At 31.9% G+C, this 13,421-nt stretch overlaps 1 protein-coding gene across 1 annotated transcript; it reads right to left on the minus strand.

Annotated features, from left to right (window-relative positions):
• Positions 1-613: 613 nt before the first annotated feature.
• On the minus strand, positions 614-9,116 carry LOC134727431 (myb-like protein X). Its single transcript, XM_063591813.1, has 2 exons — positions 9,067-9,116; positions 614-1,448 (listed from the first exon to the last, which is right to left on the minus strand). The coding sequence occupies exons 1-2, from the start codon at positions 9,114-9,116 to the stop codon at positions 614-616; spliced, it is 885 nt and encodes a 294-aa protein (XP_063447883.1).
• Positions 9,117-13,421: the final 4,305 nt, after the last annotated feature.

Genomic DNA, 13,421 nt, shown 5'->3' on the forward strand with positions numbered 1-13,421 from the left:
GACATATTTCGAAATGACAGCTTTACCACTGGTTTACTGATAAATATTTAGCAACGAAGTATGTTTACTTTTAAAAACAGACATTTGAGTATGTTCATCATCAACGTAAATTGACTGAATCCTTTATACAAAAATTGATGCGTTTTGGATTCCAAGAGTTGTATTGAGAACAATGATGTTATATGAAATATACGTAATATCAGGTAAATTATTAAAAAACAAAAACAAAAATCGAAGTTTTATTCAAATGCTATTCTTGATCTTAAAGAAGCTTAGTAGCAAGTCAAAACATTCGTTGACGCATATCTGAAGCTGAAAGATTTAGTCCAGGATTGGACAATATATTTTTTTTGGTATATCACAAGATATTTTTGTCGTTGTTCCCACTAATATTTAGAGGGTCGTGAACGGCACTAAGCAGACATGTAAGATATGATTCTTGGAACAATCGAATTCGTATTATATGCACATCTAAAAAATCTTATACATTAGTATTAACTGTATCTGAGGAGCATGAAGCTAGTAAAATAAAACATATGCAAACAGCAAAACATAAGTGTACAAACTTATTTCTTAATGAAATATTTATGTTCTTTTACTTTTATGTCATAAGTCAGCAAGCTTCACCTACCATTATAAGGGTCTGTACTTGTGATTTTGGGGGCGCAGTTTGATTTTGGTTGTTTTCATGTGATTCAAGACTTCCTTTATCTGGATACTTCGAGTCTTGCGCAGATTTCGGTCTAGTAATCTCGGAATCAGTATTTTTCATTTCTATTTTTCTGATAGCAGCTTCACGCGAATCCCTGGCAGTGTGAATCCTGCTGTTTCTTATGGCATTATTTTTGTCATCAGGAGTGGCTTCACATTTTTCAGATGAGTATTCCTTGTTACAAAAGGGCTCAGTTTGTTTTTGATTATCCTTATAAGAATGGTTTTCCTTTCTTTCGTTTTCCGTTCCACATTTGTGGATGTGACTACCGTTTTCGTCTCTTTTATTGTGTTTTTCATTATGTGAATGATTCGCATTTATCTCTTTCACTGTAGCACATTTGTCCATGTGATTAGCTTTTTCGTCCTTTTTGTTTCTTTTTTTGTTTCGTTGTCTTTTTGTCTTCTCGTCCTCATTTGTTTCAAATTCATTATCTGTTTTACGGCGTTTATTTCTATTAGTTTTTCTTGAGTTGTTGGCTTTTTCACTTTGAATTTTATTATTATCAGCATTAAGTTCTTTGGGGTTTCCAACGATTTTACCTGTTTGTTTATCTGAATTGGGTTTAGATGAAACAACTTCATTATTTCCTAAATCCGAATTCTCTTTATATTCACGTTCTTTTTTCTCATCATTATTTGGTTTGTTTGTTTGTTTTCGTCCATTATTTTCTGTCGATTCTTTATTTATGGTCGAACTTATTTTATGATCGTCGACTTTGTTTTTTCCATTCCACCTGTAAGAATTTTAAACCCCTTTATCATTTTCTCTAATACACCAACTAGTATAATAAACACAGAATATAAGTATTTATAAACTTCATTTACTACGATGAAGCAATAGTTGACCATAGATGCCTTGGACTATATTTTATATCATTTTTGCCTATATAGCTCTTCAACTATTTTGGTTCTTTAACATCTCTGTCTTTCAAGTATTCGATGTTGTGTGGTCCTGATAACGTTAATCCAGAAAAGCATTTTGAACCCACGAAATGTAACGTGTTGCTTTATTTGTTTTTTATCTTTCGCGTTTACATTTTTTCTAACTAAGATGCCACAACATCAGATGTGTATGCTTTACATTTCAAACTGCATATTCAAACCTCAGAAGATAAATTATTTTATGGCAAAAGATGTGACTTCATTATTCCCGTTGTAAAATTTAGAATTTTAGAAAAATGTGTCATCAGCATATTTTTATATCTGCCAAATGGTGATTGGAATATTTAATATATTTTTTCCTTGAAACAGTGTTGCTGCGTAGAAAAAGGCTTTTTAGTTTTATGTATAATTAGTTATTTGAGGGTATGTCAAATAACGGCTCGTCCTTTTCGTAAACAGTTCATCAGAAGGTACCAAGACATTTTTGATAAATATACCGTATCAACTTCATAAATTATAGATGTGGGTCTTGGTGTATATATTCTGAGTACTGACGCTGTTTATCATATTATAACGTGTTATATTGTTCTTTTATTTGTCTTTGTTTTATTATTAATATTACTTTTACTGTTTAGTTTGTTTTTGGTTATATCCATTTGACGTGTCTCGGTACTTATGCATCCCGTCAATCAGTTGTATGTATTATCTTTCATGTTTGCTGGTGAACTTTGTACGTGTGACTTTTGGTGTTTCTTTTTACGTGGCTCTGTAATTTAAACATCCCACCATTGCGTTATTGTTCTATTATAATGCCATTATGTTATTGTTCTATTATAACTTTGAAAATACTTTGATCAACAAAAAACGTCAAACGTAAAACACGCAATTCTACACCAGATTTGATGTGAACCTAGCCACTCAGTCTCAGGACTTTAATATTTCAATCCTTTATAGGTTGATTTAAAAAAAAAAACAATGAGTAAGCAATGAATGTGGTTTTTAAATGTGATAATTGCTTTTTGTGCTTCTTTGTTAACTATTTGTTTGTTTTTGTTCTGATTGAGATTGTGACACGGTGATGACTGCTGTACCCCGATTTTGACAATTTTACCTATTATTTCTGCTTTGTGCACACATCGATGTAAAAATAATAACAGAAAACTTACCATTTGTATAAAAATATTAGTAACACCAATAGCAGAGCTATTATCACAGCTATTAATGCGATATTTGCAGTCGTGATGTTTTCATCTTCTTTCTAATCATAAACAATATATAAAGCCTTTTAATTTTTGATTATTAGCGTGAGTTCAGTTGAAATAAGAGAAGTTAGTTAACCGATATTTCCCGAACTGCACATTGACAAAATATCTCCAACAAACGCAAAAATATTGATGAAAAACTATCAAAAGTAGTAGTAAATCATCAACCAAACTTATCATGCATGACTAATCAACTAATAGGAAATTCAGTTCACATGACTAAAACAGGAGAACAAAAGTACTGTAAAGGGGATTTATTGCAGGAACCAACACACTACACGTTGTATTTCTGTAATTGTAATCTATTTAATCAGCTTTGATAATACCTTATACCTACAAAATAAACTTTGCTGTCAGCTTCTCGTCAACTCATCATACGTTTCGAGATCAGATTTTTTTGTATACCAGTTTCATCTACATTAGACACGTAAGGGCTGCTCATTAGTGACGCTCGAATAAAACATACTTAACCCCCTCCCCCCTAAAAAAAAGAAACTGAATGGCGTTGGTGGTCCAAAAGTCTGTAATAATTCGTCAAATTCAGTTCATTAAGGTAATCAATTACTTTGGTTACTATTATTTATAACTATGACCATACGAATGATAATTCCTGTCAAAACTACGTTCAGAGTACCCTCGTAGAGGTAACATCTACCGGCAGTAAATCGAACCTGTGTTTGTAATTAAACTCATCATAAATAATGCAAGTTATTTTCAAATTGAACGACAAAAATGAAAATAATCTTGAAGAGCGTTTATGACCCAAAATTCCGTAACATTTTGCCAAATACAGCTAAGGTAATACTGGGGTCGAAATCAATAGTTCGTGTCAAAATTGTGCAACTACTGATCTACTGAAACCCTCGAAGAGGAAACCTACATCGATCGTTTCATCGACCTAGTTGTTGTAAACAAACGTATCTTAGAAACCATAAATAAATTTTGTACTGCATACTGGAGTTAAGTCTTCAAAAGACTCATATAAGTGACAGAAATATAAAAACAAGTAAAAAAAGGCCAAATTAGGTAAGTAAGTTGAAGTGCATTGATTACACAAAATTCTAAATGGTTGTTTAAAAAAGTTAAACAAACGATATACCGAACTCGAAGGAAAATTTAAAACGCAAAGTTCCCTTGTTAGATGGCAAAACCAAAAGCTCAGTTTTAATCTGTTCCTGCGGAAGAAAACCTTTTCCTTTGGGAGAAAAACCTAAGTTTATCAAACAATGAAAACACAGAAGTGCTAGTGGACTGGTGAAAACACTGGGAAGAAGCCTGAGCTATCAACCGACCCGGTGGTTGTAAATAAACTTTCCATAGACAATGTGAATAAAAAACAATTACGCCAAACTCCAAGGTAAATTCAAAACGAAAAACTTCCTATCAAATGGCAAAATCAAAAGCCAAGGTGATCAATTGCTGCAGAAGGAAATCCTTATTATATTTTTTTTTTATTGTAAACAGTCAATTTATGGGTTTTACCATAATAATGATAATGCATGTTAACACAGGAGAGTTGACTATTGGGTTGGTGATATCCCTAGGGAGAAATATGCGCTATCAATGGCATCGAACATGTGGTTGTAAATAAAGTCGCCATAGAAACTAGGAATACATTTTTACAAGCCGAACACGTGTTTCATCAACAAAAGAACGTGGTTGAAGAGTATTTAGGATCAATTAGATAAGATTTCAAAACAACGAAAAAAATTACATATGTAATATGTAATAAATCATAACCAATAGATTGACTCAAAATATACTAAATTTCTTCCCTTTTCTTTGATCGTTAAATTGAAATTGGGAACAGAAATGGGGAATGGGGAATGTGTCAAAGAGATAACAACCCGACCATAGAAAAACAACAGCAGAAGGTCACCAACAGGTCTTCAATGTAATTAGAAATTCCCGCACCCGGAGGCGTCCTTCAGCTGGCCCCTTAACAAATACATACTAGTTTAGTGACAATGAACGCCATTCTAATTTCCAAATTGTACACAAGAAACTAAAATTAAAATAGTACAAGACTAAGAAAGGCCAGAGGCTTCTGACTTGGGACAGGCGCAAAAATGCGGTGGGGTTAAACATGTTTGTGAGATCTCAACCCTCCTTCTATACCTCTAGCCAATGTAGAAAAGTAAACGCATAACAATACGCACACTTAAATTCAGATCAAGAGAAGTCCGAGTCTGATGTCTGAAGATGTAACCAAAGAAAATAAACAAAATGACTATAATACATAAATAACAACAGACTACTAGCAGTTAACTGACATGCCAGCTCCAGACTTCAATTAAACTGACTGAAAGATTATGATTTCATCATATGAACATCAGGCACAATTAGAAATAAATTTCAATAAAACAAGTTAAGCTTAAAATTTCATTCAGAATTGTTTGTTTGAATATATTTTTTTTCAGTAATAGCGACCGTCAATTTTGACCTATATACCACAAATCAATTTATATCCTCGTCATTCACGTTTACACAGGAAATATCTGTACAAAGTCCGGAATATGACAGTTGTTTTCCATTTGTTTGATGTGTTTTAGCTTCTAATCTAACCATTTGATAAGTGACTTCCCGATTTGAGTTTGCTTCTGTTGCCTGTATTTTTGTTATTTTGAGTTTATCAAAAGTTGATAGTTTGCTATATTTGTGTATTTCTATGGTTCTATATGTCACTTCACCTAAAAGTTTTGACGTTTCAACAACGGTTACATATTAACGATATGAAAAGTAGACAGAGCAACAACTGAACGAACACAAACAAATTCCAGTTTGCGGACCCTACGAGTCAGAACATGGTATAGGTTGCACTTTGTGAATACAGTTGTTTCTCAAAACACAACTCTTTTGGGGAGGTCTTGAATATTCATAAAAAACTAATATTGCATATATTACATTCCCAGTTATGCTTTCTGTGTTCCATCTCACAGAGACATTACTTGGGAATGTAACCAGTAAATAAACATATGCATATTGTTAACATTGAAATCTGTGGTTACCTTCCATTCGAGGTAGTGGTAGTTAAGAAATTAGTGTTAGTTTAAACTCTGAGAAGCTCGGGGCATATAAACGTTGAAAATATGCCGCAAATATGGTACAACTATTGCAAATATGGCTTTGTTTGAACATTTCTAGTATATATATTTACTAATTTGTGTCAGATATATGGTTAACGATGATACTGTGGTGACAAGAATTATAAATTTACCATTTGAGGTAGAAAATGTGTTTTTTAATTGACAAATAGGCATACAGTAAAATGTGGAATGGAGACAGAGGCTGGATTGGATACTTATATAATTTTGAATTTTGTAATGATTGACTGCTAAAAATTACATTTTATAGTATTCTGATATGCTGTCAATATGTTATCAAAACAGTTTTAAGCAGGTATTCGGCATTTTTTTATCAGAAAATATGCAAATAGGGTAGGCTGGCAATAAATAAAAAAGGTTTGTTTTCAAATTCTTTAAACAATTGAAACAGGGGAGGGGATATAAAGTGTAAAGTAAAGAAAGACTTAGAGTATACGCAGTGATTTTATGAAGACTATAATTCTGATAAACGAGTATTAATGTGAGAAAAACTGATTTTAGAGAGTTTTCTCTTTGAATGAATGTCTGTATCTTGAATATTCATAGAAAATTAGTTTTGTTTACATACTGGTTCCCAGTTATGCTCTCTGTGTTCAATCTCACAGAGATATAACTTGGGAGTGTAACCAGTAAATAAACATGTGCATATTATTTACATTGAAATTTGTGGTACCTTTTCATTCGGAGCAGTGGTAGTTAAGAAAATGAGTGCTAGTTTAAACTCCGAGAAGTTCAGGGCATATAAACGTTGAAAATATGCGGCGCACAGCCCTATATTTTGACCTATGAAAACAATTGTTGTGCATATGAACTTTCAATTCTAGGATAAGATTCAAAACTTCATAGTAAAAGTGGTACAGTTTTAGCCGTAAAAGGAGTTCTTATTGGAAATTGCATTGTCAATATTTACAGAAATGCAACCTATAACCATACGTACACCTCCCAAATGCCTTACAAAATCGCAAATGCGAGTAACTTTGAAACAAATCAACAAAATCAATAAAAACAAAATTTGTATATAATCATAGTTAACATTCGTCTCATTAAAATATATCGAAATCGCTGTGCTTTCTGAACTTCATGCTGTGGCTTATTTGTTTATCTTTTAAAAAAACATACTGGTGATGTGTTTGTTGTTTCAATTATAGCTGTCGTGGATATCGTTTTCACATGTATTTTTTGTTTCGTCGTCGGCTGTGTTAATGTCATCGACGTTGTTGAAAGAATTGGTTGGGAAGTTTGCGTAGTTGTTGTCACTGTAAGTACAATTGAAAATCACTTTTGGCATCTTAAATTTATTTATATTAAAAGCATCTAATAATAACTGTAAATCCAAATTAGAAATTTGTTTTGCATTCTTTTCGTGTTAGATTTGACTGATACAACAACTTTTGAACCATCAGAGATACGTGAAGATCTTTTAGATATCCAGCTTTAGTTTTAACAGATAATATGATATTTATATAATAAGAGATATGAGTTGATGACAACATCACATCATGTGTGTGCCTAATGGTTTTTCGAAGATTGGATTGTGTGTTTGTATCTCTAAATCATATAATTATATATTGACATTGGTATAGTGTTGCCATTGTAGTGAAGAATGTTACATGTTATCTCAACATTACTATTTGTATTAACCTACATTTTCAAAACAGATACTTGTTGAATTACTTTCTTGAATTACTTACAAGTCTTTTCGATATTTGCTCCAGACTTGAATGTTGTTTTTGTAATTCACACTAGAATTGATTATATATCAAGTGCCACAAATTGTTTTTAACCATTGCATATTCTTATATTTCGACAAAACTGGCAACTATTGATTTTGAAATATCCTTAATCAAATATACCATTATCAATTAGAATAACTATAAGTGTTCCATTCAATAGACAAATGAACAATAATATTTCATAGTACTGGCACAAGAAAAAGATGATTAATAACATGCTGAATATATTTATGGACTCTTTTTCTTTTATAGAATAATTAATCATAACTCCTGATTTTTATAACGCTTTTTTTTAAATCCTTTTTGATATATCAAAATGGCAGCAAAATATAAAACAAACACTTTTCTGTTACCTCTTTCGTTCAAACTTTTTTCTCTCACTTTCAATTTTGTAATTTTTTTGCAATATGATTTTCGAACGTGAAAACTATATAATAATACAGCATTGTTGTTTCATGTCCAATTATCTTACATCTTAACGCATAATTTTATTATGAATTGTTTTGCTAAAAATGTTGTGAATATTTGAAAGTATCCCCCTTACATTAATCTAATTAGTTTTGAAGTGTGTTTAACTTACCACAATGATTGCATCTGAGCCCAGTGCAAAGCATAGAGGAACAAACTGTTATTATTTCGATATCAAAACTGAAATTTTTACAGAAATAACGATTAGATTAGTTTCATTGTAATTTGAAATTATTGCGAGTCAAGACAGAGAAGCAATCCATAGAACAAAAGGTAACATGTATATGCGTCCCACTTTTTTGTCTTTTTGTCAAACAAAAAAATCAATCGATAGATCGCATTGAAACGAATGTCCGTTATAAATATAAAGGTATTGAAGCATTGTTTGCATTTTTCTATTATGAAATTGTGTTGAAACGTAAATTTGATGAAAATTTGAGTTATTTGAAAGTTTACCTATGACATAGAAAACTTTTCGAGCACCACGAATGACAAGTATGTAGACTAAACGTGCGTTTGGCGTATAAATAATCATCTACCTGGTATCGTTTGCCAGTTTTTATCTTCCTTGGTGACTTATAATTTTTACTTAGATAAATTAAAAAAAATTGGCGGTCTTTCACTCTCGTGGCCTACTTTCTGTAATAACTTTTGATTATTTAAGTTGCGTTAAAAAATAAGATTAACAGAGACATGTGCTTCTAAATCAAAACAACGTTCAAGAAGGGCTGTGAGGATATTTTAATGAAATCGAAATTACTTACGTGTGATAGTCAGCATTATCCACTTTCGCTACATTTAAACTTCATGCGAAACACTCATGTATGGTGTTTAGACTTATTATGTTTTCACACTTAATAAATCATGCATAACTACTTCCAATGGAGATTTAGTTTAACATACCTGTATATAGCCGAACCAACATTATAAGCATCTGTATGAATCTTAGTCATGTTTCCTTGTACGTGTCGTCGCCTAAGGTTTTCACATGATGTTGCTTTCAACTGGTTTAAATTGTCAAATACAACAACAATTAAACGTTCATTTAAAGTCTACAAAATACCAAGGAACGTGTTATCGCACACCTATCAGAGACAGGAAAATAATGTGTTTAAAACTAACATCGTGCATACAGATTAAAAGGGATAAAGTGTGTTTCTTGTTTAATAAATTGATTAGCTTTTATAATTATGTTCTGTGCATACTTGTCATGTATTGCAATTGACCTGTTTGTACGTATCCTGTCAAGACAATATGTTTAAAAAAGAAGTAACCAGCTTTAGTTGATGTTATAGTTATTGATGTGGCATTATTAAAGAGAAATAAACAAGATTATTACATTTTTTAAATAGGCTAACCAATTTTACTAATTTCCAGATAGAATCATCATCATTGACAGAAAAAAAAACAGATTTCTTATTAGTGTGGGAAAATATATTGCAAAAAGAATTCAATAAGTTCAAAATTAATGTCACTTGTATGTCATTAACCAGTTTATAATTGTCACAGTAAAAAATGGTCATCACATATTAAAACTTTATTGTAGTGTGTTATGAGATAACTTTAGAGCTAATTTTATGTATCAGCTGTGATATCATCGCGAAAATCCAAACGAAAATTAAAAAAATTGAGTTTCTGGTAAAAATGAAAAATTCATGCTTCAGTGTATGTCGTCGTTCCTGTCCACAGCTTACGACTATTGGCAAAATGTAACCCAGGTTACAAAGTCAACAATTTATTCATCACGTTTTCTAAGCTATTTTGAAAGTGTTCTTTTGTAGAGCATATATGTATACAATAGTATATATATAATAATTTTCAAAAAATGCGTCATTACATACATTTTTAGGAATGGTAGTAAAGGTTGTGGTATTCTTTGAAGACAACCAGAATTTCTCTTCGTTATTATTTTGTGCAAATGCAGATATTGAGCCTGTTAAAATGGCACATCCTTTCACCCTAACAAAATAGAAATGAAAAGTCCTAGGTTGCTGTTAAAACATTTTGTTATATTACACACCAATTGATTTCAATAGAACGACAAAAAATAACATCAGAAAAAAACCTCAAATATAGTAGTTCCTGTACAGTGATATTATTCTGCTAAAAGAAACGCACATCAAAGACTTGCAATTGTCAGTCTCGCTCTGAAAAAAACAGCTCCTAGTTATGGAGATATATAGTAAGATAGCACGTTTATTGGGTTTTTACCTTTTATGAAAGCTATAATTTTCTATTTTCCGTTGCTGTACATAATTAACATAATAAAATAAAGACTTTTTAGAGATAGCTTTTTAATTGCATGTGATACGAAAGTAAGAGGTCTGCTTGCTTGCTTGGTGGCAATCTGTTTTTGGGGTGATTACGCATACATTGTTATCCAGATTGGCCTCATAAAAACTGGGGAAACTGTAGTTGAAGATAAAGGGGAGTAATTACTCTGAAATAATGTTTCTTAATTCATAAATGAATATATAGAAAAAAGTAAAATTATAAAAATACTGAACTCAGGAAAATCAAGTCGGAAAGACTCTAATTATGGCAAAATTCAAATGACAAAACATATAAAAAAAGAACGACAACAACTGTCATATTCCTGTCTTGGTACAGAAAAAACATAGTTATGATTAAAGTGATGATGTAGTAATTTAAAAAAGATTTTTTTTTCTGCTTAACCTCTCCTGTTTTGACATTCATTTATTGCATTTAGGTACCTTTAATTGGTAGAACATTATCAAGATGACTAACGTTTGTTTAAAGTGTATTATTATGCAGTGGTTGTCGGATGGTATTTGTCGGAAAAAGATAGGGCAAAGATACCAGAGGAACATTCATATTTATAAATCGAACGTTAACTACCTTCGATACAAAATGTTCTTTTCATAAGTATTGGCTTTGAAGTAGCTGTCAATAACGGCATTTACTCTCTGAACTATACTTATTGTCTTTGTTTTAGGATGTATAGATACCCGTACACGTCAACTTTGTATTTTTGTTAGATGTATTTCTATTTGTTCATCTGGCGAGTTAAGCCTATTTCAATTGATATTGTTTGTTCTGATGTTGTACTGTTACACCACTGTCTATGGTTAGATGTAGGGATTTATGCTCACAGACATGCTAACCCCGCCACATTGTTTATGTGCATGTTCTTCAGACAGGAAACTGTAGTTCAGTGGTTGCTGCTGGTTCATGCCTGTCATACTTTTTTTCGTAAATAGTGTTGTTATAATAAGACAGTTGGAGCTTCTTTCGATTGAATTGTTTCATACTTATCATGTTTGGCCCTTTTTTAGTCGACCATATGGTATGGTTTTTCCACTTCATTTGGTTGGCGGTTGTCTTATCGGCAATCATACCATATCTCCTTTTTCTTCAATTGACAACGCCATGGTTAAAATAAAACCACACAAACAAAGGTACACCAAACATAACATAGAAAACTCAATACTGAGCAACACGAACCCCACCAAAAACTCGTGATAATAGTTAACCGTCTCACATCTCTTCGTTTTTATATTGATGAAAATAAATTTAAAAAAAATGATATTAAAAGTTTCATTTACCATCTTGCCATGCGATTATCTTGTTTTTATTTTCTTTATTTAGTCTTAGATGAACTTTGGTGACCTTTAATGCAAACTAACATTGATAATTACGTACTAGTATTAATCCTCTGACAATGTTTGACCGCCTTTGCATATGTTTTTCCTTTTCATTAAAATAATTTGAGGAAAATTTCTTTATGTAAACGAATACAATGCATTTGGGAAAATGCCATCAAAAAGTTCAGTTTAATCATGTTTCTAAAACATATGGTACACATTTGAAATGTTGTATCACTGCCTCTAATATTTACCTCGTGTATCCTATTTTTAGTTTATAACCCGCACAACTGGCTGCCCCTGAGTTTACACAAGTCCTATTTGTTATTCTAACATGAGCTGCTATTGTATGTGCAGTTGACGTTGTTATATTCTAATAAATATGAAGATTCCATTCAAATTATGTACATTGTTCGACATAAAGCTGATATTTTAATTGCCACAAAACACTACATAGACAACCAAAGATTGATCAAAACGGAGGCAAAAAAACTATGGGTGAATTAAGGTGTTCAGTGAAGATAAGCAGGTAAATTTGTTATACTTAAAAAAAAAACGGAAACCTCGTTAAAAGGCTAGAAAAATGATTATCACTCAAAAACATCCCAAAATTCGAGTTATAATGTCGCAAATTTCAACGGCACCTGTTATGGAGTATATATAAGTTTAACGGGTGCCATTACAAACTGGTAATCCGAAATTAAATATCTATGTCACAGATGAACGCGGATGCATTCTAATTATCTTTACCTCGATCATTTAATGTTTTCCATACATATGACGCAATAGCTGCATTTGTACTTGAATAAACATTGAAGCAGGGTCACTCGTACTCTTGCATGAAGCCGGTGCTGCCTACCATTTCTGAGGAGCTAGATTTTAGCCAGTGTTGCGATGGAATTAGTATTACTTGGTACTCGATTTTTTTTTAATATTTTGGGGACCTGTTCTTTTCATTTTTTCATTACGTTGACAGTTTGTTTTCTGAGTGACCCCTTATTATATACGGCTAAATTTTTTTTACTAACTCTGATTTGGTATAGAATTTACCTTTTGGTAAGGAGGGTTGATGATTTTTGATAAAAATCCTTTCAAGGTATACAAGTTTCATTTTGATACATACACATTCATAATCAAATTTTTGATGTCTTTTCCATTCAAATAAAATTCCGAATATTTTTTGTTCTAGTCACAATACGATTTTTTTAATTAAATAGTGTTTCTCCATAAAGTAATTCCCAAATCGGTGTATAGTATGCATATAACCTCAGATCTGACCCTTTTCGGTGTCCTAATCACACTGCGGAGCTCAAGATGATTTAATAATGTTCGAAAGGATCAAAGACGATTTCTTCAGTTCTGAATTTTGATTATCATTGTAATGTCAAAGTGCCATTAATCAGCTAACATTAGTCATTAACAGAATTGATGGGTCAGTCTTAAGTTCACAAAGTGCTGGGTTATTTTCGACTGCGTTGACGATAAGCCAATGGTAATACATGCATGCGATGTCGTTTGTTTAAAATGAACTTTGATACTTGGTTTAATTTAGTGTTTTGTAAATCCTATGCTACGTTTTATTTCGCAGAGGGATGTACACTCTATCGATATCAAAATTTGTATAATTTTGACCTTGATCGGCAAGAATCTATA

Source organism: Mytilus trossulus, chromosome 8 (genome assembly GCF_036588685.1).
Source record: "Mytilus trossulus isolate FHL-02 chromosome 8, PNRI_Mtr1.1.1.hap1, whole genome shotgun sequence".
In the NCBI taxonomy this organism is placed as follows: Eukaryota; Metazoa; Mollusca; class Bivalvia; order Mytilida; family Mytilidae; genus Mytilus; species Mytilus trossulus.